The sequence below is a fragment of the Erinaceus europaeus genome, chromosome 2 (assembly GCF_950295315.1).
Source record: "Erinaceus europaeus chromosome 2, mEriEur2.1, whole genome shotgun sequence".
Taxonomy (NCBI): domain Eukaryota; kingdom Metazoa; phylum Chordata; class Mammalia; order Eulipotyphla; family Erinaceidae; genus Erinaceus; species Erinaceus europaeus.
In genome coordinates this window covers 60,641,153-60,666,388 of record NC_080163.1, presented here as the reverse complement: position 1 = coordinate 60,666,388, position 25,236 = coordinate 60,641,153, and the positions used below count along the sequence as shown (strand labels likewise).

At 43.1% G+C, this 25,236-nt stretch overlaps 1 protein-coding gene and 1 pseudogene across 3 annotated transcripts in view; both read left to right on the top strand.

The window, feature by feature from the left end:
* FNTA (farnesyltransferase, CAAX box, alpha) overlaps window positions 1–8,769 on the top strand; it is a 31,498-nt gene extending 22,729 nt beyond the window's left edge. For 2 of the 3 annotated variants that reach the window (XM_007522743.3, XM_060181673.1), the window contains exons 6-9: window positions 60–208; window positions 3,757–3,819; window positions 7,731–7,902; window positions 8,131–8,769. In XM_007522743.3, coding sequence (XP_007522805.1) covers window positions 60–208; window positions 3,757–3,819; window positions 7,731–7,902; window positions 8,131–8,253 — 507 coding nt within the window. In that variant the 3' untranslated portion in view covers window positions 8,254–8,769. The remainder of the gene's footprint in view (window positions 1–59; window positions 209–3,756; window positions 3,820–7,730; window positions 7,903–8,130) is intronic. The other variant, XM_060181683.1, reaches the window with a different exon arrangement.
* A 9,728-nt stretch (window positions 8,770–18,497) lies between these two features.
* LOC103113219 (calmodulin-1-like) lies at window positions 18,498–19,642 on the top strand (annotated as a pseudogene).
* Window positions 19,643–25,236: the final 5,594 nt, after the last annotated feature.

Below are 25,236 nucleotides of genomic sequence, written 5' to 3'. Positions count from 1 at the left end.
ATTGTTCATAAAGAATGTAACATTTATTGTTGGATGACAAAGTTTTTGTTTTCTTCTAGGAATTTAAACTTTGGAATAATGAGCTTCATTATGTAGACCTACTTCTCAGAGAGGATGTGAGAAATAACTCTGTTTGGAACCAAAGATACTTTGTAATTTCTAACACCACTGGCTACAATGATCCTGCTATATTGGAAAGAGAAGTCCAGTTAGTAATTTCTTTCACTTGTTCACTCATTGAAAGAATATGGGGGGCCAGGCAGTAGTGCAGTGGGTTAAGTGCATATGGTTCAAAGCACAAGGACCTGCATAAGGATCCCCGTTTGAGCCCCTGGCTCCCCACCTGCAGGGGAGTCTCTTCACAGGCGGTGAAGCAGGTCTGCAGGTGTCTATCTCTCTCCCCCTCTCTCTCTTCCCCACTTCTCTTGACTTCTTTTTGTCCTATCCAACAAGAACAACAGTAATAACAAGGGAAACAAGAAAATGGGAAAAATGGCCTCCAGGAGCAGTAGATTTGTAGCGTAGGCACTGAGCCCCAGCAATAACCCTGAAGGGAAAAAAAAAAAAAAAAATATATATATATATATATATATATATATATATATATATATATATATATTTGTGGCGGGGGGTGGGGGGCAAACAGTAGTGCACCGGGTTCAGTGCACATGGTACAAAGTGTAAGGACTGGCCTAAGGATCTTGGTTGGTGGGTCGCTTTACCCCAGGTCTGCAGGTGTCTATCTTTCTCTCCCCCTCTCTGTCTTCCCCTCCTCTTTCCATTTATCTCTGTCCTATCCAACAACAATAACAGCAATACCGACAACAATAATAACAGCAACAACACAATGGAGAAAATGGCCTCCAGGAGCAGTGGATTTGTGTATACACCATGTTTTAGGCGTAGAGGTTTAAAACTGCATCCATTCCTTTTTTTTTTTTCCTTTTGCCTCCACGGTTATTGCTGGGGATTGCTGCCTGCACTACCAATCCACTGCTCCTGGAGGCCATTTTTCCCATTTTCTTTTTTTATTGCTGTTGTTGGGTAAGACAGAATTCAAGAGAGTCAGGGAAGACAGAGGGGGGGAGAGAAAGATAGACACCTGCAGACCTGCTTTACCGCCTGTGAAGCAACCCCCCCTGCAGGTAGGGAGCTGGGGGCTCGACTGGGATCCTTGATTCAGTCCTTGTGCTTTGCACCATGTCCACTTAACCCATTGTGCTACCACCCGGCCACCTCCATTCCTATTTTTATAGAACTAATAGCATAGAATACTTAATGAAACGTAATAATGATAAACTTAAAAACAGTATAATTGGGGGTCGGGTGGTGGTGCAGTGGGTTAAACGCATGTGGTGCAAAGCGCAGGGACCAGTGTAAGGATCCTCGTTCAAGCCCCCAGCTCCCCACCTGCAGGGGAGTCGCTTCACAGGCGGTGAAGCTGGTCTGCAAGTGTCTATCTTTCCCTCCCCCTCTCTGTCTTCTCCTCCTCTCTCCATTTCTCTCTGTCCTATCCAACAGCAAACAACATCAACAATGGCAGTAATAATAACCACAACGAGGCTACAACAACAAGGGCAACAAAAAGGGGGAAAAAATGGCCTCCAGGAGTGGTGGGTTCATGGTGCAGGCACCGAGCCCAGCAATAACCCTGGAGGGAAAGAAAAAAAAAAAAGAAAAAAAAGTATAGTTTGCTCTATTTTTTTTAAGGTTTATTTACTTATATGGGAGACAGACAGACCACTACACTACAGTCTAGGTTCTCTGGGACTGGAGGTATGCAGATCCTGTGCTCTAAACATGTTCAGCTGTCTCTTTGGTCCTAGTACACTCTACTTTATAATGTCTTAAGTTTCTTGAAAACATTACTGCGACTAGAAACAGAAGAAATCAGATTTCATGGTGTCTAGGAAGCTTTATTACAGACTAGTTCATTGGTCATGAGTGTGGTGTATTGAAAGAGCGCATGCTTTGCATGTATGGGACCCTGGGCTCAATTCCGGAACCCTCAACTAACAAAATAAATAGGGAGTTGGGCTGTAGCTCAGCGGGTTAAGCGCAGGTGGCGCAAAGCACAAGGTCGGCATAAGGATCCCGGTTCAAGCCCCCGGCTCCCCACCTGCAGGGGAGTCGCTTCACAAGCGGTGAAGCAGGTCTGCAGGTGTCTATCTTTCTCTGCCCCTCTCTGTCTTCCCTTCCTCTCTCCATTTCTGTCTGTCCTATCTAACAACGACAACATCAATAACAATAATAACTACAACAACGAAAAACAACAAGGACAACAAAAGAGAAAATAAATAAATAAAATATAAATAAATAAATAAATAAAATACTTCCCGTTCAAGTGCAGGGCTTAGGGCCTTGTATGTCTTCGTTGTTGGTGTCTTGTACATGAGAGCGTGTTTAACAGCATTCCTGATCTTTGTGCTATTTATGTATCTCTAGTATTCCTCCTCTCTTGAGATGTAATAAATGAAAATGTCCCTTACATTACAGACCTGGGGAGATAGCATAGCTGTTTACACAACAGGTTTCCACATTTGAGACATTAGAGGTTCTAGCTTCAATCTTCTGTACCACTAAAAGCCAGAGTTGAGCAGTGGTTTCCTTAAAAAAGAAAAAAACCTTAACATTGCCAAATGACTCCTGGGGGACCAAATCAACCCTCCTTGAATATAACTGCTCTCCTAAAACTACTGCTATATTTTAAAAAACTGTTAAAGGATAGGGGTAGATAGCATAATAGTTACACAGAGAGACTCTCATGTCTGAAGCTTAAAAGTCCCAGGTTCAGTCCCCCATACCACCATAAGCTAGAGCTTAGCAGTACTCTGGTAAAATAAATAAATAAGAATAAAAAATAAAAATTACATTAAGAAATAAAATAACATGTAGAAGTTTCTGAATTGACATCAATTTCCATATTCATTCTCTACAGTCAGTTTTGTAACTTGAACATGCTTACTGTTTTGATAACTTGATAAGACCATAGTCATAATTTTAATAGTAAAAAGATGTTTTAAAACTCCTGGAGGGGGTCGGGCTGTAGCACAGTGGGTTAAGCACACATAGTGTGAAACTCGAGGACCGATGTAAGGATCCCGGTTCAATCCAGTTCAGGAACACAGTAAAGCAGGGCAGGCTATATACATAATGCACAAATGTATAGCATACCTTTTTGGATTTTTGTTTGTTTGTTTTTTAGAGATCTTTTTTTAAAAAAAATATTTATTTTATTTATTCCCTTTTGTTGCCCTTGTTGTTTTATTGTTGTAGTTATTATTGTTGTCGTTGTTGGATAGGACAGAGAGAAATGGAGAGAGGGAGGGGAAGACAGAGGGGGAGAGAAAGATAGACACCTGCAGACCTGCCTCACCACCTGTGAAGCAACGCCCATGTAGGTGGGGAGCCGGGGGCTCGAACCGGGATCCTTATGCCGGTCCTTGTGCTTTGCGCCACCTGCGCTTAGCCCACTGCACTACAGCCCGACTCCCTAGAGATCTTTTATATGTCTGCTTAAACCAGAAGCCTTCTATGCCGAACTCTTGACATACTTAGGCTTCTTGTGGATCTTTGGAGAATCAAAGAATACCAAATACAGAGCCCAGTCACATTTAGAGAAGGGCTCATAATATCTGGAGATACAGGAGGGAGGTTGAACCTGGGACCTTGGAGCCTCAGGCATGATAGTCTTTTTGCATAACATTTATGCTATCTCTCCCACTCATTATACACTTCAAATTTTTTCTATTACAGGTACACTCTGGAAAGGATCAAACTAGTACCACATAATGAAAGTGCATGGAACTATCTGAAAGGGTAAGAGGTTTTTTTTTTTTCTAAATATAAAAGTAATCAGGCTCCTTACCTATATGATGCATCATAGATAATGTTCCATTATCAGATTCCAAAAGGATACTAAAGATAGGGGTCTGCGTGGTGGTACACCCAGGTAAGTGCACATAGTACCAAACACAAGGGCATCCTCAAAGATACGGGTTTGAGCCCCTGCTCCCCACTTGCAGGGGGAAGCGCTTCATGAGCAGTGAAGAGGGTCTGCACTGTCTTTTTTCTCTCTCCCTCTCTCTCCCCATCTTATCTCAGTTTCTCTCTGTCATATCTAATTTAAAAAAAAAGAAAAAGAAAAATGGCCACCAGAATCAATGGATTCATAGTGCTGGCACTGAGCCCTAGTGACTGGAAGCAAAAATTAATTAATTAATTAATTAAAAATACCTCTCATTTTTCTAAATCTGAGAGCAAAGTATAACACTTATTGTTAACACTCGTAAATACTGTCTACCTTTCCCATCACCTCACAGGCACATACCAGCATAATTTGTAGACTTGTCCTGGAGTAAATAGTACAGTTTTAATTATCTTTATGAATACTTTTTTTTCTTTCTTTCTTACCAGAGCACTGCTCAGCTCTGGCCTATGGTGGTACAGGGGATTGAACCTGGGACTTTGGATCCTCAGGGATGAAAGTCTGTTTGCATAACCGTTATGCTATCTACCCCTGCCCCCTATATGTTTTACTATAAAATGATAGAGTACATACACTTAGCTTATGTTCAATTCAGGAACACAGTAAAGCAGGGCAGGCTGTACACATAATGCATAAATGTATAGCATACCTTTTTGGATTTTTGTTTGTTTGTTTTTTAGAGATCTTTTATGTTTGCTTAAATCGGAAGCCTTGTATGCCCAACTCTTGATATACTTAGGCTTCTTGTGGAACTTTGGAGAATCAAAGAATACCAAATACAGAGCCCATTCACATTTAGAGAGTAGGGGCTCATAATATCTGGAGATCTGAAGGGATAAGAACCGATTCCTGGGGGCCAGGTGGTGGAACACCTGGTTGAGTGCACATGTTACAATGCACAAGGACCCGGGTTCAAGCCTCCAGTCCCCGCACCTGTAGGGGAAAAGCTTCATGAGTGGTGAAGCAGTGCTGCAAGTGCCCCTCTATCTACCTCTCTATCATTCCCTTCCCTCTTGATATCTGGCTGTTTCTATCCAATAAATAAATAAAGATAATAATAATAAAGAACCAATTCCAGAAGAAATAGGTACATCTTTCTTTCTCCCTGCTTCTCTCTCCTTCCCTTTTTTTTTTTTTTGTTTGTTTGTTTTATTCTTTTTTTTTCACCAGAGTTATTGCTGAGGCTCAATGCCTATACTAAGAATTCACCATGGCCAGCGACCATTTTTCCTTCTTTCTTTTTTTTTTCTTTCTATTTTTTTTATTTGATAGGACAGAGAGAAATTGAGAGGGGAGGGGAGACAGAAAGAGAGAAGAGACACCTGCAGACCTGCTCACTGTTCATGAAGTGGCCACCCCGCAGGTGAGAAGCAGGGACTCAAACCCAGGTCCTTGTGCTTGATGATATGTGCATTTTACGTGGTCCAGGAGGTGGCAAAGTGGATATATGTGTTTTACCAGGTGTGTCACCATCTGGCCCTATTTGTTTTATTATTTAATTTTATTTATTTTCTATGTTTAATTTTTGTCTTTCCTATTAATGGGAGACTCTCCAAATACCACTTTGGATTTGGATTTATAATTTTTTAAAAGTATTTATTTATTTATTTATTGGGTTTTTAATTTTTTAAAATTTATTTCTTTATTGGGGAATTAATGTTTTACATTCAACAGTAAATACAATAGTTTGTACATGCATAACATTCCCCAGATTCCCATTTAACAATACAATCCCCACTATGTCATTCAAGGTTTTTAATTTTTTAATATTTATTTATTCATTTTCCCTTTTTGTTGCCTTTGTTGTTTTATTGTTGTAGTTATTATTGTTGTTGTTATTGATGTCTTCATTACTGGATAGGGTAGAGAGAAATGGAGAGAGGAGAGGGAGATAGAGAGGGGGAGAGAAAGATAGACACCTGCAGACCTGCTTCACCGCTTGTGAAGCAACTCCCCTACTGGTAGGGAGCCAGAGGCTTGAACCGGAATCCTTATGCCCGTCCTTATGCTTTGCGCCATATGCACTTAACCACTGTGCTACTGCCCGACTCCCAAAGAATTTGTTTATTTATTAATGAGAAAGATAGGAGAGAGAGAAAGAAACAGACATCACCCTGGTGCATGTGCTGCCGGGGATTGAACTCAGGACCTCATGGTTGAGAGTCTAGTGCTTTATCCACTGTGCCACCTCCTAGATCATTGTTTTATTTTTTACTTGACAGGACAGATAAGAATTGAGAAGGGAGGGGGAGAGATAGAGGGAGAAGGAAAGAAACAGAGAGACACCTGTAGCACTTGCTTCGCTGCTCGTGAAGCTTCTCCCAAGCAGGTGGGGACCAGGGACTTGAACCTGGGTCCTGCTCATAGTAAGATGTGCGCTCAACCCAGCTCCTCTCCTTCCCTCTCTTTCTTTTTTTTTTTTTCTGCCTCCAGTTGCTGGGGCATAGTATCAGCACTATGAATCCACTGTTTCTGGTGGATTTTGTTTGCTTGCTTGCTTGTTTGTTTTCTTTTTTTTACCAGAACACTGCTCAGCTGTGGCTTATGGTGGTACGGGGAATTGAACCTGGGACTTCTGAGCCTCAAGCATGAGAGTCTCTTTGCATAACCATTATGCTATCTACCCTCACACTTTTTTCTTCTTTTTTTTTTCTTTGCCTCCAGGGTTATTGCTGGAGCTCGGTGCCTGCACCACGAATCCACCACTCCTAGAGGCCATTTTTTCCCCTTTTGTTGTCTTGTTACTATCATTGTTGTCGTGGTTGTTGGCTAGGACAGAGAGAAATTGAGATGGGACGGGAAGACAGAGAGGGGGAGAGAAAGACAGACACCTGCAGACCTGCTTCACTGCCTATGAAGCGACTCCCCTACAGGTGGGGAGCCGGGGGCTCAAACCGGAATCCTTACACCAGTCCTTGTGCTTTGCACCACATGCACTTAACTCACTGCGCTACCGCCTGGCACCTTTTTTTCTTCTTTTTTATCATTCAATAGGACAAAGAGAAATTGAGGTGGGGGGGGAGAGAAAGACATCTACAGACCTGCTTCATAGTTCATGAATTTTCCCCCCCTGCAGGTGAGGAGCAGGGGCCCAAATTCAGGTCCCTGCCCTCTTAGTACTAAGTGTTCTTAACTGGGTGCACCAGCATCCAGCCCCCTCTCCCCTCTTTCCCCCCCCCCATCTGTATTTGTATGTGTACACTGCTAATCTGGCTGTTGGTGTTGCTGTGGCTTGAACCTGAGATCTCTCACATGCAAGTTCTGTCTGTATGCTACCACTATGCTAGTTTCACAGCTCTCTAGGTTTTTTTTTATTCTATCTTTAATTTTAAGAAGGTAGTTTTTTTCTGCTTTAATTTATATGTTATACAATTTGAGTTATAAATGATCACTTGACTTTTATTATTTTGAAATAGTTTTCCTCAGCTTTTAATTATCTACAATAAAACTCACATAATTGGGCCAGCAAAATAGGCTACTTGGGCAGTGCACTGCTCTGCCAAATACATGACTCAGGCTCAAGCCTGACCCTCACCATATTAAAGGAAGCTGTACTGCTGTCACTTCTTGTCACTATCTGAAGAAAAAAAAAAATGAAAGAACTCATATAGTTTAACATTCTCATTAGATTTCAACCTCATTCACTCAGAACAAGTTTCCTGTTCTAGCTTATGTTATAAGGGTCATTTTCTCTTGCTCTTTGTTCTCAAAATTGAGTCATGATTTTTGCATTTTTTTAAAGGATTTTACAAGACCTTGGTCTTTCCAAATATCCCAATTTGTTAAATCAGTTACTTGACTTACAACCAAGTCACAGTTCCCCCTACCTAATTGCCTTTCTTGTGGATATCTATGAAGACATGCTAGAAAACCAATGTGAGGACAAGGAGGACATTCTGAATAAAGCACTAGAGGTAAGCTGCTGGGATTCACTGCTTTTCTTTCTCTCTTTCTGTCTTTCTTTCTTTCTTTCGTCTTTCTTTCTGTCTTTCTTTTTTTTGGCATCTCAGGATTGGATCTATCCAGTGACACTAAATATCTCATGAGCATGATCTGAGATAAAGTATATTTGACTCAAAAGCATATGCCCTAGAGATTGGATTATTTGTTTTCTCTAATGAATTTTTATTTTTCATTTCCAGTTATGTGAAATCCTAGCTAAAGAAAAGGACACTATAAGAAAGGAATATTGGAGATACATTGGGAGATCTCTTCAGAGCAAACACAGCACAGAAAATGACCCAGCAACAAATGTACAGCAATAATACATACCATCTAGAAGAACTTGATGGAAGGCTTCTATTTTGTTTTTAAAGACTGATGCAGGAGTGTAAAACTAGAGTGAACATTCCCTTTGCCTGTGGTGTAAAGTATGCATTACACAGGCACTGCTTTTTAACAAGAATTATGTGTGATACTCCTTGGGTGCTGCTGCTATTCAGACTAGTTCTAAGTAATTCGATTCTTTTAAAGTAATTCTGGGGGGTGGGGGGCAGGAAAAGAAACAAAGTCCCACAAAAGAACTTTTTTTTAATCTTACCAACATTTACTCTAATCCCTTAGCATCTGCTCCATACACAATATATGTACCAGAATTTGCAGCAATAATGATTGCAGGTAACTTACGTGCAACGGATGTGAGGTGACTTCAGTTTGGTTAAGGAAGGGATGCAGTTGTTACATTGGAGCTGCTCTGCCACACTCACAGTATCTTGCTATCACTGTAACCAACTAATGCCAAAAGGATGATTTTATAATAAAATTATAGATCCTAAAACAAAGTCATAGTAGTTTGATTTTCAGCGGAGATAGTCTTAGCTTAGAGAAGCAGCTGAAGAAAAATGTTACTAAAATGTTAATTGGTGAGTCCTTGACTATAAGCAACGGAATTCACTGAGGGTAGTTGAAATCCCTAAGATTTAAGGTATATAACTAGTTCACAGAAGAATTGCCTGATCTTCCAGACAAAACACTTGCCCAAACTCCACTAGAGAACTGAACAATGGAAGTTGCTTTTGGCTGTGTTGGGTTCAGGAAACCGCTGAAGAGGAAACCAGTCATGGTTGCCAGCCCCAGGTCTAGTCACCTCTGTTTGCCATGTTTTGTGCTCTCTGTAGGTTCATCTGTTCCCTCCCTTACAAAGCTGCTCCATACCAAAAGAAACCCTCTCTAACTGCAAAGGAAACAGGGAAATGCAATTTGTATCTTTCTAATCTTGATAACTCAGGAAAGCATTTTAGAAAGGAGTTGAAATATTGAACAACTAGTCATCACAGATGCCCATGGGGGCAGGGTGGTGGCATACCTGGTTGAGCACACACAGCGCACAGAACCCAGGTTCAAGCCTCCAGTCCCCACCTGCAGGGGGAGAAGCTTCACAAATGGTGAAGCAGGGCTGCAGGTGCCTCTCTTCCTCTCTGTCTCCCTCTTCTCCCTTGATGCCTGGCTATCGCTATCCAATAAATAAAGAATAAGAAAATTTACTTACATATTTATTGAATAGAGACAGAACTTGAAGAGGGGTAGTGTGAAGAGAGATCCCCACAGCAGTGCTTCACTGATTGTGAAGTTTTCTCCCTGCAGGTGGGGACTGGACCCAGGTCCTTGAACAAGTGCACTCAACTGGGTCCCCCACCACCCGGCTCCCCAAATTTCACTTTAACAAATAAGAATTTGTATTCAGTGGTCAAAGCACCAAACTTCAATTAAAGAAATTACATGGAATAGCATAGTTATCTCAGTAATTTAAGTAGTAATTATGGGGAGTCGGGTGATAGCGCATCAGGTTAAGTGCACATGGCGTGAAGCACAAGGACCGGCCTAAGGATCCCAGTTCAATTCAAGCCTCTGGCTCCCCACTTGCAGGGGAGTCGCTTCACAGGTGGTGAAGCAGGTCTGCAGGTGTCTTTCTCTCCACTTCTCTGTCTTCCTCTCCTCTCTCCATTTCTCTCTGTCCTATCTAACAACGATATCAACAATAGCAATAAAAAACAAAGGCAACAAAAAGGAAAATAAAAAAAAAAAGAAATAGTAATTATTCCAGGTGTCATCAGGATGCCGGCCAGACTTCCCTGGATTGAAGACCCCACCAATGTGTCCTGGAGCTCAGCTTCCCCAGAGACACACCCTACTAGGGAGAGAGAGAGACAGGCTGGGAGTATGGACCGACCAGTCAACGCCCATGTTCAGCGGGGAAGCAATTACAGAAGCCAGACCTTCTACCTTCTGCAACCCACAATGACCCTGGGTCCATGCTCCCAGAGGGATAGAGAGTGGGAAAGCTATCGGGGGAGGGGGTGGGATATGGAGATTGGGTGGTGGGAATTGTGTGGAGTTGTACCCCTCCTACCCTATGGTTTTGTTAATTAATCCTTTCTTAAATAAAAAAAAATTAAAAAAAAAAAAGAAATAGTAATTATGCGGGCCAGGTGGTGGTACACCCTGTTAAGCACACATAGTATTAAGTGCAAAGACTTTAACAAAGATCTGGGTTTTAGGCCCTAGTGGCAATTAAAAAAAAATCCTTAAAAAATTTTTTAGGGGGCTAGGCGGTGGCCCACCTGGTTAAGTACATACATTACAGTGCATAAGGTCCCAGGTTCAAGCCCCTGATCCCCGCCTGTAGGGGGAAAGCTTCACAAATGGTGAAGCTGGGCTGCAGGTGTCTCTTTGTCTTTCTCCCTCTATCTCCCCCACTGCTCTCAATTTCTCTCTGTCTCTATCCAATAATAAATATTTTTTTAAAGTTTTTTTAGGGAGTCGGGCAGTAGCTCAGCGGATTAAGTGCACGTGGCGCAAAGCACAAGGATGGGCATAAGGATCCCAGTTCGAGCCCCCTGCTCCCCACCTGTGGGGGAGTTACTTCACAAGTGTTGAAGCAGGTCTGCAGGTGTCTTTCTCTCCCCCTCTGTCTTCCTCTCCTCTCTCCATTTCTCTCTGTCCTATCCAACAACATCAACAACAATGACATCAATAACAACAACAATAATAACTACAACAAGGGCAACAAAAAGGAACAAATAAATATTAAAATTTTTTTCTTAGGTTTATTTTAGTGACCAGGGAATCAGATGAGGTGATTTAAGTATATGGTGTTAGGCTTTGATAGTGCTAAAACCCTTTTTTTTTTTTTGCCCCCACTGTTATCACTGGGGCTCAGGCCTGCACTATAAATTCAATGCTCCTGGTGACCATTTCTCTTTTTTTGTTGTTTGCTTTTATTTTCCCTTTTGTTGCCATTTTTTTTTTTATTTTTGTACTTGTTATTGATATCCTCGTCGTTGGATAGGACAGAAAGAAATGGAGAGAAGAAGGGAAGCCAGGGGGAGAGAAAGACACCTGCAGACCTGCTTCACCACCTGTGAAGTGACCCCCCTGCAGGTGGGGAGCCGGGGGATCAAACTGGCAAATCCTTGTCTGATCCTTGCATTTAGCACTATGTGCACTTTACCTGGTGCTCTACTGCCTGACTGCAAAAACCCACTTCTGAATGGACAACTGGATATATAAGACTTTAACTGGTCCAGTCTTTAGAAGGGACCTCGTCATTCAAATCCTTGAACCTATAAACGTGATCCTGTGGTAAAACAAAAAAACACTGGTGAGTAAAACCACTGGCATCTTAGGTCACATCAAGGCAGTGGTTCTTAGTGAATGTATTCCTCAATCCCATGTATTCCCTGGGATTGAGGAATAGCCTTGATGAATCTGTAATCACATATTTTATTCACAGTATCTTTTCAGTATAGATACTGAAAAGTGATAGTGAAATAGTGACTGGCTGGATGTATGCCTAAGGCTTATGTTTTTGGTTGACCTGAAGAAAAACGTTTACTCAGCTGTGTAAATTCTGGTCACACAGGCTGCTTTTCATGGAACATCTTTTTTGCTTGGCTGAGTAACTGATAAACCAATGATTCATAGTTGACACATATGTTCTCAAAATGAATAGTTTTCACTTCTAGGAAAACAATGGCTACCAATATAAAATTTGAGTTATCAAGGGAAATCATAAGTCAATGAACTAATATTTTTCCTTTTTTTTTTCAAATACTGTTTTCTTAATATATATATTATTTATTTGTTACTGGATAAAGACAGAAATTGAGAGGGGAGCAGGGGATAGAGACAGACATCTGCAGCCCTGCTTTACCATTCATAAAGCTTCCCCCCCTGCAGGTGGGGGCCAGGGGCTTGAACCTGGGTCCCTACACACTGTAACGTGCACTTAACCAAGTGCGCCACCGCCTGATCCCTGAACTAATACTTTCCAAAGACCTTTCCACTATGCACTAGTTACAGCATTCAAGGACCCGTGTTAAGCGCTCGGTCCCCATCTGCAGAGGGAAAACTTTACAAGCAGTGAAGCAGTGCTACTTTTCATTACTATTGCCATTGTTGCTATTGTCTATCAGGTGTAGGCAGTCTAATCAATTACAAGATGTAGCAGAATATAGAAAGTTAATTGATGGGGCTAATGGCCCCATGGCGCACCTGGTTAAGTGCACGCATTACAGTGCGTAGGGAACCAGGTTCAAGCCCCCAGTCCCATCTGCAGAGGGGAAGCTTCACAAGTGGTGAAGCAGTGCTACAGGTGTCTCTCTGTCTCTCTCCTCTATGTCCCCCTCCCTCTCAATTTCTGGCTGTCTCTATTCAATAAAAAAAATTAAAATAAAAAAAGTTGATAAAGTTGCAGATTCTGTATTGCAGCTAATCTTGGAGAAACTACCACTTGGGAGGCTGAGTGGTAGCATGCCTGGTTGAACACACATGTTACAAGTGCGCAAAGACCCAAGTTCAAGCCCCTAGCCCCCACCCCCCACCTGCGGAGAAAAAGCTTTGCAAGTGGAGAAGCAGGTCTGCAGGTGTCTCCCTTTCTATCTCGCCCTACCTTCTCAATTTCTAGCTGTCTCTATCCAATAAATTAATAATATAATAAATAGAAAAATAAAAAAGATTTAAAAAGAAACTACCATTTGTCAAGTTTCAGTGTAATATCAAACAAGGTGTTTTGTTTTTTTTTATACCAGAGCACTGACCAGCTCTGGCTTATGGTCTTGTGGGATATATATATTTCCCTTTTGTTGCCCCTGTTGTTTTATAGTTGTAGTTATGATTGTTGTTGGGTAGGACAGAGAGAAATGGAGAGAGGAGGGGAAGACAGAGGGGGAGAAAAAGATGTGGGTTATTAAACCTGGGACTTTGGAGCCTCAGGAATAAGAGTCTCTGCATAACCATTATGCTATCTACCCCCGCCTCAGTACAAAACAAGGATTTTCATAGCTTCTGAAAGGCTATTAAAATATTCCCTTCTGATCCATACCCCCAGCCTGTTTTGGAGTTGAGGTTCAAGGACACACTGGTGAGGTTGTCTGCTCAGGGAAGTCAGGATGGTGTCATGGTAGTGTCTGCAGAAGAATTGTTTAGTAAACAGGAACCCAATGGTAGGAATAGAGCAGGTGAAAGTAGGTGTCTGGGTGGGAAGAAGCTAGGAAATCTATTTTAGGTATGTTCAGAGTGGCCCATGATTTTAGTAGTTTTTGCCTAAGCCTGATAGCGAACATGCAGTTGGACTAAAAGTATTGTCTGAAGATGGTGTCAAGAAAGCTAGATATGGGCAAAGACTATCTCCCAAATATGAGAAAAGTGTACACCCTGTTGATCTGACCTAGGGCCCATATCTATTCATATTTAGTACAGGAGCCTTTGTAACCTAATCTTTGTCAGTCTGAGCCTGCAGTCCATGGTCACAGCTAGGAACATTCTAGGCTGCACTCATTTCAGGACTAGTCTTCCTAGAGTAGCATGGTAAGTTGGCCCAGCCTCCCTTCATAGAGTGGGGCAGTCCCTACCATTGCTGTTTTACATTGAGGGCAAGGTCCTGGAGAGGCCCACAAGAGGGCTTATGATGATGTTTCTAATGGAAGTGACCAGTGATGGTGGAGAGAGGAATCTATTAGAGGTCTAGGCCCATCATATCTATGTGGGAATCCAAGGATTCCCTGACTATAGCCCCAGATGATGGGGTTTCCTGGTCCATACCTTCCATCTCACGTGCCCCACAAGGATTTTGGTCCATACTCCCAGAGGGATAAAGAATAGGGAAGCTGGGAGTCGGGCAGTAGCACAGCAGGTTAAGCGCACGGGGCGCGAAGTGCAAGGACCAGCGTTAAGGATCCTGGTTGGAGCCCCTGGCTCCCCACCTGCAGGGAAGTCGCTTCACGGGCAGTGAAGCAGGTCTGCAGGTGTCCATCTTTCTCTCCCCCTCTCTGTCTTCCCTCCTCTCCATTTCTCTCTGTCCTATCCAACAATGACAACAACAATAATAATGACCCCAACAATGATAAAGCAACAAGGGCAACAAAAGGGGAAAAAATGGTCTCCAGGAGCAGTGGATTCGTGGTGCAGGCACTGAGCACCGGCAATAACCCTGGAGGGGGGGAAAAAAAGGAAGTTTCCAATGGAGGGGAGGAGAGGAGGGGATACAGAACTCTGGTGGTGGGAACTGTATGGAATTGCACCCCTATTATCTTACAATCTTGTTAATCACTACTAAATCACTAATTAAAAAATTGAAATGAGGAAAAGAAAATTCCTTTCCAACTATCCCATCTGGAGGCTCAGTGGTATACCTGATTAAAAGCACATAGTAAAAAAACAAAAACAAAAAAACGGCACATAGTATGAAGTGGGAGGACCTGCACAAAGATTTTGGTTTGAGCCCCCTGGCTTCCCACCTGCAAGGGGATCTCTTTGCAAGTGCTGAAGCAATTCTGCTTCTATCTTTTTTTGTTTGATTGTTTTATTTTTTTCCCTTTTGTTGCCCTTGTCTACATTGCTGTCATTGTTGTGGATAGGACAGAGAAATGGAGAGAGGAGGGGAAGACAGGAAGAGAGAAAGACACCTGCAGACCTGCTTCACCGCCTGTGAAGCCACTCCCTGGCAGGTGGGGAACCGGGAGCTCGAACTGGGATCCTGATGCCAGTCAGGTCAATGCGCTTTCCACCATGTGTGCTTAACCCGCTGCGCCACCACCTGGCTTCCGGTATATATCTTTTTATCCTGCTCTCTGTCTTCCCCTCCCCTCTCAATTTTTCTCTGTCCTATCCAGTAAAATGGGAAAAAAAATTCTCTGGCCAGAAAGTCCAGGAATAGTGGATTCGTAGTGCCAGGACCGAGCACCAGCGATGATAAATAACCCTGGAGGCAAAAACAATAAAGAACTATTGCATTTGTGTGCCAGAGTAGATTTTCTTCCTATATTTCAACAAAAACTCCATATTGCAACATAAAATGTAGAACTAAATATAGAATCTACCTTCTACTAAGTCACACTAAATAAATTGCAAGAACAAAGGGTGTGTGTGTGTGTGTGTGTGTGTGTGTGTGTGTGTACATACCATGCACATAGGCCCTGGTTTGAGCTCTCCGCCATCATGTGGGAACATCACACAAAAGGGAAGCAGACAGTGGGGTGGTAGCGCAGCGGGTTAAGCCCAGGTGGGCAGGTGGCGCACAAGGACCCCAGATTGAGGATCCCGGACTGAGCCCCCACCTCCCCACCTGCAGGGGAGTCGCTTCACAAATGGTAAAGCAGGTCTGCCAGTGTCTATCTTTCTCTCCCTCTCTGTCTTCCCCTTCTCTCTTCATTTCTCTCTGTCCTATCCAACAATAAGAACAACAATAAAACAAGGGCAACAAAAGAGAATATTTTTTTAGAAAAGAATTTCTTTTAAAAAGGGGGGGAAGTATACATCAGATAAGAGTTTAATAACCAACATATATAAAGAGCTTGCCAGACTCAACAACAAGACATCAAATAACCCCATCCAAAAATGGGGGGAGGACTTGGACAGAATATTCACCACAGAAGAGATCCAAAAGGCCGAGAAACACATGAAAAAATGCTCCAAGTCTCTGATTGTCAGAGAAATGCAAATCAAGACAACAATGAGATATCACTTCACTCCTGTGAGAATGTCATACATCAGAAAAGTTAACAGCAGCAAATGCTGGAAAGGGTGTGGGGTCAAAGGAACCCTCCTGCACTGCTGGTGGGAATGTCAATTGGTCCAACCTCTGTGGAGAACAGTCTGGAGAACTCTCAGAAGGCTAGTAATGGACCTACCCTATGACCCTGCAATTCCCCTCCTGGGGATATATCCTAAGGAACCCAACACATCCATCCAAGAAGATCTGTATACACATATGTTCTTGGCAGCACAATTTGTAATAGCCAAAACCTGGAAGCAACCCAGGTGTCCAACTGTTGGGAACATGTGTGAGCCTGATAGAGCTTAGGGAGAACCACCCCCATCTTTGGATGGAGGTCTGAGAAGATAACCTCTTGGTAAGTCTCTCTCAACCGAGGTGAGCATAAGGGTGAAACTCAGACTTGGTTCTTTCCTTCTTGACTCTCAGGCCCACAGATACCCCAGTACTTCCCTCCATTAACTGCAGGCCACATGGCCACAGATTCACTCATTCAAAGTCACCTTCTGATCACAGAAGAACACACCTTATCACACACTTCATCACACACCTCAGACCCCAGACAAGAGAAATGCCAAACTATATGGCCTTTTGATATCCATCTTCTCTCTCTGTCTCACCCTATGGGTTTAACCCCTATGCTTCTCTCAGATACCTTTGGATAATTAAGTTGCTTGTGTTATGGAAAATAACCGTCTTGTATCTCATCAATTCCTGTCATACCAACCCCCTACCTTAGGGGCATGTTGACTGTTAAGAAACCTGTAATTTCTGTCATATTGCAACAATAATTACCTCCATTGCTTTTCTATTTAACTCATGTCAATTCTGCTAATAAACGGACTCTAGGATTCTGGGACCCTAAGGACTCAGATTCTAGATTCACGCTAAGAGTCTCCTGGTGTCTTTTACTTCGTGTCACCCCTGTTGTGAGCGAGAAAGAACCAGCCTGTTACCTTTCCCCTGGAGGACACCCTGCCGGAGAAGGAGGGGGGGAAGTATACATCAGATAAGAGTTTAATAACCAACATATATAAAGAGCTTGCCAGACTCAACAACAAGACATCAAATAACCCCATCCAAAAATGGGGGGAGGACTTGGACAGAATATTCACCACAGAAGAGATCCAAAAGGCCGAGAAACACATGAAAAAATGCTCCAAGTCTCTGATTGTCAGAGAAATGCAAATCAAGACAACAATGAGATATCACTTCACTCCTGTGAGAATGTCATACATCAGAAAAGTTAACAGCAGCAAATGCTGGAAAGGGTGTGGGGTCAAAGGAACCCTCCTGCACTGCTGGTGGGAATGTCAATTGGTCCAGCCTCTGTGGAGAACAGTCTGGAGAACTCTCAGAAGGCTAGTAATGGACCTACCCTATGACCCTGCAATTCCCCTCCTGGGGATATATCCTAAGGAACCCAACACATCCATCCAAAAAGATCTGTATACACATATGTTCTTGGCAGCACAATTTGTAATAGCCAAAACCTGGAAGCAACCCAGGTGTCCAACAACAGATGAGTGGCTGAGCAAGTTGTGGTATATATACACAATGGAATACTACTCAGCTGTAAAAAATGGTGACTTCACCGTTTTCAGCCGATCTTGGATGGATCTTGAAAAAATCATGTTGAGTGAAATAAGTCAGAAACAGAAGGATGAATATGGGATGATCTCACTCTCAGGCCGAAGTTGAAAAACAAGATCAGAAAAGAAAACACAAGTAGAACCTGAAATGGAATTAGAGTATCGTACCAAAGTAAAAGACTCTAGGGTGGGGGTGGGTGGGTGGGGAGAATACAGGTCCATGAAGGATGATAAATGACATAGTGGGGGTTGTATTGTTAAATGGGAATCTGGGGAATGTTATGCATGTACAAACTATTGTATTTACTGTTGAATGTAAAACATTAATTCCCCAATAAAGAAATAAATTATTAAAAATAATAATAATAAAAATAAAAAGGGGGGGAATCAGACTAGAGAAAGGAAATCTCTTCTGTCTTTTTTGTTTGTTTTTCACCTATTAACCTGGGGGGGCCAAAAATGTCTGCCAAGAGTTGTAGAATTGTGCAGACATGAAGCCCCAGTGATGCCCTGCTGGAAATTAAAAAACAACAGCAACAACAACAAAAAACAGTTCTCTGATGTGCAGGAGAGGGGTGAAGCCAAGAGTTCATAGATAAGTTTGAGATGGCTCTCTCTTCTATCTTTCCAGTACTTTGTGGTTCCCTTGGTTTGATTACTCATTTCAATTCTCTGGCCAGAAAATTCCTACTTCTGCTTTCTACTTCCACAATTAATACCATTGCAGCAAGAAACCAGAAAATGAACATACACAGAGGACGTTGTCTCTGCCATCTTGGAGCTTCACTGGATGAAAAGGAAGCTTGCTCTCCCTCACCGTTTCAGTTCCTGCGGTTTTCTTGTGCTTTTGCTGTTGCATTGGCTCCTGCCACAGGATTGAGTGATGACAGGGGTATAAAGGAATAAAGTAAAAGAAGAGGGTTAGTCTGAGCGGAAAGAGCGAGCCGAGTGGTTGTGTGGTCACGTCTCGGAGACCCGTAGCCCTAACAGCATGGCTGACCAACTGACCGAGAAGCAGATTGCAGAATTCAAAGAAGTTTTTTTCACTATTTGACAAGGATGGGGATGGAACTATAACAACAAAAGAATTGGGAACTGTAATGAGGTCTCTTGGGCAGAGTCCCACAGAAGCAGAATTGCAGGACATGATTAATGAAGTAGATGCTGATGGTAATGGCACCATTGACTTCCCAGAATTTCTGACCAGGATGGCAAGAAAAATGAAATATACAAACAGTGAAGAAGAAATTAGAGAAGCATTCCGTGTGTTTGATAAGGATAGTAATGGTTATCAGTGCAGCTGAGCTTCGCCACGTGATGACAAACCTTGGAGAGAAGGTAACAGATGAAGAGGTTGATGAGATGATCAGGGAAGCAGATATTGATGGTAATGGTCAAGTAGACTATGAAGAGTTTGTACAAATGATGACAGTAAAGTGAAGACATTGTACGGAATGTGTTAAATTTCTTGTACAAAATTGTTGATTTGCCTTTTCTTTGTTTGTAACTTATCTGTAAGAGGTTTCCCCCTACTGTCAAAAAACATGCATGTATAGTAATTAGGACTTCATTCCTCCATGTTTTCTTCCCTTATCTTACTGTCATTGTCCTGAAACCTTAATTTAGAAAATTGATCAAGCAACATGTTGCATGTGGCTTACTCTGGCTATATCTAAGCCCTTCTGCACATCTAAATGTAGATGGAGTTGGTCAAATGAGGGAACATCTGGGCTATGCCTTTTTTTTTTTTTTTTAAGTAGTTTTCTTTAGGAACTGTCAGCATGTTGTTGTTGAAGTGTGGAGTTGTTACTCTGCGTGGACTATGGACAGTCAACAATGTTTTTAAAAGTTGCACTATTGCAAAACAGGTGTATTATCCAGGTACTCGTACACTATTTTTTTGTACTGCTGGTCCTGTACCAGAAACATTTTATGTTATTGTTACTTGCTTTTTAAACTTTGTTTTAGCCACTTAAAGAAAATCTGCTTATGGCACAATTTGCCTCATCCATTCCAAATTGTATATTTGTTTTACAATAAAAAAAATTACAATAAAAAAAAGTAAAAGAAGAGCAGGGAAAAACAGAAGGGGTCAGGCAGTGGCAAACTGGTGTTAAGCGCACACAGCGTAAGGACCCATGAAAGGATTTTAGATGGAGCCCTGAGCTCCCCACCTGCAGACCTGTTTCACCACTCGTGAAGTGACCCTCCTGCAGGTGGGGAGCTTTCTCTGTCCCTCTGTCTCCCCCTGTCCTCCCAATTTCTCTCTTTTCTTCTATTCTATCCAAAAAAATCGAAAAATGGCCACAAGAGCAGTGAATTCCAGACACACGCACGGAGCCCCCATCAATAACTCTGGATGCAACTAAAATAAAGAAAAAAACAGGATTTTCTCCACTCCGAATTTTTGGAGCTTCCTTCTTTGTCTCTAAGAGCCAGACCCAGGGTCAAGAAAATAGCTCATTTGAATAGTGTGTTGCTTTGCATTGTGTGTGACTCAGATTACAGCCTGATTCCTATGACACTGAAGGAAGCGTCAGTCTGTGTTCTCTCTCATTCTTTCCCTACATTGCTTCCTCTCTGTCTCTATAAAAACAAAACAGTGGGGCCAGGTGGTAGCACAGCGGGTTATGCGCACATGGCGTGAAGTGCAAGGACCTGCTAAGGATCCTGGTTCAAGCCCCCGGCTCCCCCCTGCAAGGGGTTGCTTCACAGGCGGTGAAGCAGGTCTGCAGGTGTCTTTCTCTCCCCCCTCTTTATATCCCCACCTCTCAATTTCTTTCTGTCCTATCCAACAGCAACAATAACAACAACAAAGGCAACAAAAATGGGAAGAATGGCCTTCAAGAGCAGTGGATTCGTAGTGCAGGCACCAAGCCCCAGCAATAACCCTGGAGGCAAACACACACACACACACACACACACACACACACACACACACACACACACAGAGCAAAACAGGGACTGGACAGTGGTGCATCACACATATTACTATGCATATGGACCGAGGTTCAAATCCTCAGTCCCCACCTGCAGGGGGAAAGCTTCATAAATGGTAGAACTGCATCTCCCCTCTCCCTCTCTCTCTCTGTCTCTACCCAATAAAATAAAAATAACACTTAGGGAGTCGGGCTGTAGCACAGCGGGTTAAGCACAGGTGGCGCAAAGCACAAGGACCGGCATAAGGATCCCGGTTCGAACCCCGGCTCCCCATCTGCAGGGGAGTCGCTTCACAGGCGGTGAAGCAGGTCTGCAGGTGTCTATCTTTCTCTCCTCCTCTCTGTCTTCCCCTCCTCTCTCCATTTCTCTCTGTCCTATCCAACAATGACAACAACAATAATAACTACAACAATAAAACAACAAGGGCAACAAAAGGGAATAAATAAAATAAATATTTTTTTAAAAAAATAACACTTAAGGGGGGCGGGCAGTAGCACAGCATTTAAGCGCACATGGCGCCAAGCACAAGACCTGCATAACGATCCCGGTTCCAGCTCCCAGCTCTCCACCTGCAGGGGAGTTGCTTCACAGGTGGTGAAGCAGGTCTGTAGGTGTCTATCTTTCTCTCCCCCTCTCTGTCTTCCCCTCCTCTCTCCATTTGTCTCTGTCCTATCCAACAACAAGGACATCAATAACAACAACAATAATAACCACAACAAGGATAAAACAACCAGGGCAACAAAAGGGGGAAAAAATAGTCTCCTGGATTCTTGGTGCAGGCACCGAGCCCAAACAATAGCCCTGGAGACAAAAAAAAAAAAAAAAGAGAAAAAAGAATTTTTTATTATCCTTATTTATTTATTGGATAGAGACAGCCAGAAATCAAGAGGGGAGGGGGAAGTAGAGAGGGAGAGATACAGAGAGACACCAGCAATACTGCTTCACCACTCGCAAAGCTGTCTCCCCTGCAGGTGGGGACCGTAGGCTTGAACTGGGTCCTTGTGCATTCAACCAGTTGTGCCACCACCAGGCCCCCAACATCATTTTAATGGCTGCAAAGATGATAATTCTTTCAGAATCTCCCCTGTAAAAGTAGAAACTCCTTTTCCCCCCGAAGGTGGGAACCAGGAGCTTGAACCTTAGTCCTTGTGTCCTAGAGTGTGTGTGTGCTCAACCAGGTGCACTACCACCTGGCCCCTCAGTGAGATTTCTTGTACATACACTTTTTTTTTTAACTTTATTTATTTATTTAGTCCCTTTTGTTGCCCTTGTTGTTTTATTGTTGTAGTTATTATTGTTGTTGTCGTTGTTGGATAGGAGAGAGAGAAATGGAGAGAGGAGGGGAAGACAGAGAGGTGAGAGAAAGACAGACACCTGCAGACCTGCTTCACCGCCTGTGAAGCGACTCCCCTGCAGGTGGGGAGCCGGGGTTCGAACCGGGATCCTTATGCTGGTCCTTGTGCTTTGCGCCACCTGCGCTTAACCCGCTGTGCTACAGCCCGACTCCCTGTACATACGCTTTTAATATTTCTGTGTAGTAAACACCTAGAAATGGGATTTGTTAGGGCCCTCCATACACACACGTAGAACTAGAAGTGCTTATACAAATTTATACTTATGTCTGGGTGTGGGAAAACATTTAACTTCCATATGTTAACAGTAGGCACTACCCTCATCTTTGTTATTTATCAATGTGATAAGCAAGCAGCAAGTATTCTCTAGTTATTTTTTTTAAGTTTTTTAATTTTTTTATTATTTATTTATTTATTCCCTTTTGTTGCCCTTGTTGTTTCTCTAGTTATCTTAATCTTCATCTAGGTCACTAGGTCTTCCTTCCTTCCTTCTTTCCTTCCTTCCTTCCTTCCTTCCTTCCTTCCATTCTTTCTTTCTTTCTCTCCTTTTAGTTCTAGGGTTATTGCTGGTGCTTGGCACCTGCCTGCACTATAAATCCACTGTTCCTGGCAGCCACTTTTTAAAAATTTTGTTGTTGTTGTTAATTGCTATTCTTGTTGTTGGATAGGACAGAGAGAAATGGAGAGAGGAAGGGAAGACAGAGAGGGGGAGAGAAAGATAGACACCTGCAGACTTGCTTCACCGCCCGTGAAGTGACCCCCCTGCAGTTGGGGAGTGAGGGACTCAAATCAGGTTCGTTTCACCGGTCCTTGTGCTTCCTGCCATGTGCATTTAACCCAGTGTGTTACTGCCCGACCCCTCTGACCCCTTCATTCTTTTAAAATTTTTTTTTAATTTTAATTTATTTATTGTATAGAGACAGTCAGAAATTGAGAGGAAAGGGGGAGATAGTGTGAGAGAGACACAAAGACAGCACTGCTTCACCACTCGTGAGACTTTCCCCCTGCAGGTGGGGACCAGGGGCTCGAACCTGGGTCCTTGTGCACTGTAAGGTGTGCGCTCAACCAGGTGTGCCACCACCCGGCCCCCATTCTTTCTTTTTTATAGAGGAAAAGAGGCACAGAGAGAAATAGAGAAAGAGGAGAGCTACTTGTAAGCATTGTTTCACTATTGGTGAAGCTTCCCTACCACCACCACCAGTGGTGGGGAACCTGAGTGAGGCACCATCCAGCTCCCAATCACTGTTTTCAACTCAAGTGGTCATTGTTTTAATTTGAGAAATGTGTTATCATAGAAACATACAATACTTTGGGTGTAAAGAAAATGTTATATCATTCTATGCCTAACTTTCAGTATTTAAAACTCCCCCCTACCATCCCTTCCTTATTTTATTTATTTTTAGTTATTTATTTATTCCCTTTTGTTGCCCTTGCTGTTTTATTGTTGTAGTTATTGTTGTTGTCGTTGTTGGATAGGACAGAGAGAAATGGAGAGAGGAGGGGAAGACAGAGAGGAGAGAGAAAAACACCTGCAGAGCTGGTTCACTGCCTGTGAAACGACTCCCCTGCAGGTGGGGAGCCGGGTGCTCGAACCGGGATCCTTATGCGGGTCCTTGTGCTTTGCGCCACCTGCGCTTAACCCGCTGCGCTACAGCCCGACTCCCCCCTTCCCTATTTTTTACCAGGTTAAAAAAATAAAAAAGCCAGCGGATATTCTGTGAGGCCTTTCAACTTCTGTCCCTTCTCCAAGTTCTTTTCTGCTTTTGTTTACCTGAGCACTGCTCAGCTCTGGCTTATGGTGGTGTTGGGGAATCAGCCCAGAATCACTGGAAGTCTCAGGCATGAAAGTCTTTTCACATTGTTATATTATCTCCCAGTCCAAAGTTCTTCTCTTCTTTCAGCCTTTTGAGGGCTAAGTCCCTGAGTTTGCCTTCTTTCTGTAGTTCTCAGACTTCAACAGCATTGGTGCCACTAGGTGGGCTGGTGAAAGCACAGACTGGTGAACTCCACTGGACCCTGGGAATATGCATTCTTCTAACAGTTTCACTGGAGGTATAAAGTAACATCATTTAGACTTTGGAAACCAGAGCTTTACAATGGACTGAAAGATATTATTCTCTCTCTCTCTCTCTCTCTCTCTCTCTTTGCTTCTAGGGTTCTTGCTGGGGTTTGGTGCCTGTACTACGAATCCACTGCTCGTACATGTTATTTTTTCCATTTTGTTGCCCTTCTTATCGTTGTTATTATTATTGTTGTTATTGATGCTGTTGTTGGATAGGACAGAGAGAAATCGAGAGAGGGGATACAGAGAAGTGGAGAGGAAGATAAACATGGCTTGTGAAGCGATCCCCCTTTAGGTGGGGAGCTGGGGGCTCCAACCAGGATCCTTAGACCTGTCATTATGCTTCCAGCCATGTGCGCTTAATCCGCTGCGCTACCACCCAGCCCCCCAAGATTTTATTTTTATTTTTTAGAAAGAAGGCTTTCTTTCTTTTTTTATTTTTTATTATTTTCTCTTTTGTTGCCCTTGTTTTTTATTGTTGTTGTAGTTATTGTTGTTGTTACTGATGTTGTCGGATAGGACAGAGAGAAATGGAGAAAGGGAAGACAGAGAGGGGGAGAGAAAGACACCTGGAGACCTACTTCACTGCCTGTGAAGCGACCCCTGAAGGTGGGGAGCCGGGGGCTCGAACAGAGATCCTTAAGCCAGTCCCTGCGCTTTGCGCCATGTGCGCTTAACCCCCTGTGCTACTGCCCGACTCCCAGAAGGAAGGCTTTCTTATGTTGTTGTGGTTATTACTGTTGTTGTTATTGATGTCGTCGTTGTTAGTTAGGACAGAGAGAAATGGAGAGAGGAGGGGAAGACAGAGTAGGGAGAGAGAAAGATAGACACCTGCAGACCTGCTTCACTGCTCGTGAAGCGACCCCCCTACAGGTGAGAAGCTGGGGGCTAGAACTGGGATCCTTGCGCTTTGCGTCATGTGCGCTTAAACCCCTGTGCTACCACCCGATCCCCCCAAGATCTTATTCTTTTTTTTTAATATTTATTTTATTTTATTCCCTTTTGTTGCCCTTGTTGTTTTATTGTTGTAGTTCTTTATTTTTGTTGTTGTCATTGTTGTTGGATAGGACAGAGAGAAATGGAGAGAGGAGGGGAGGACAGAAAGGAGGAGAGAAAGATAGACACCTGCAGACCTGCTTCACCGCCTGTGAAGCGACTCCCCTGCAGGTGGGGAGCCGGGGTTCGAACCGGGATCCTTATGCCGGTCCTTGTGCTTTGCGCCACCTGCGCTTAACCCGCTGCACTACAGCCCGACTCCCCAAGATCTTATTCTTATAGCTCCTCTATACCTTTCCTAGCCATACTCACTC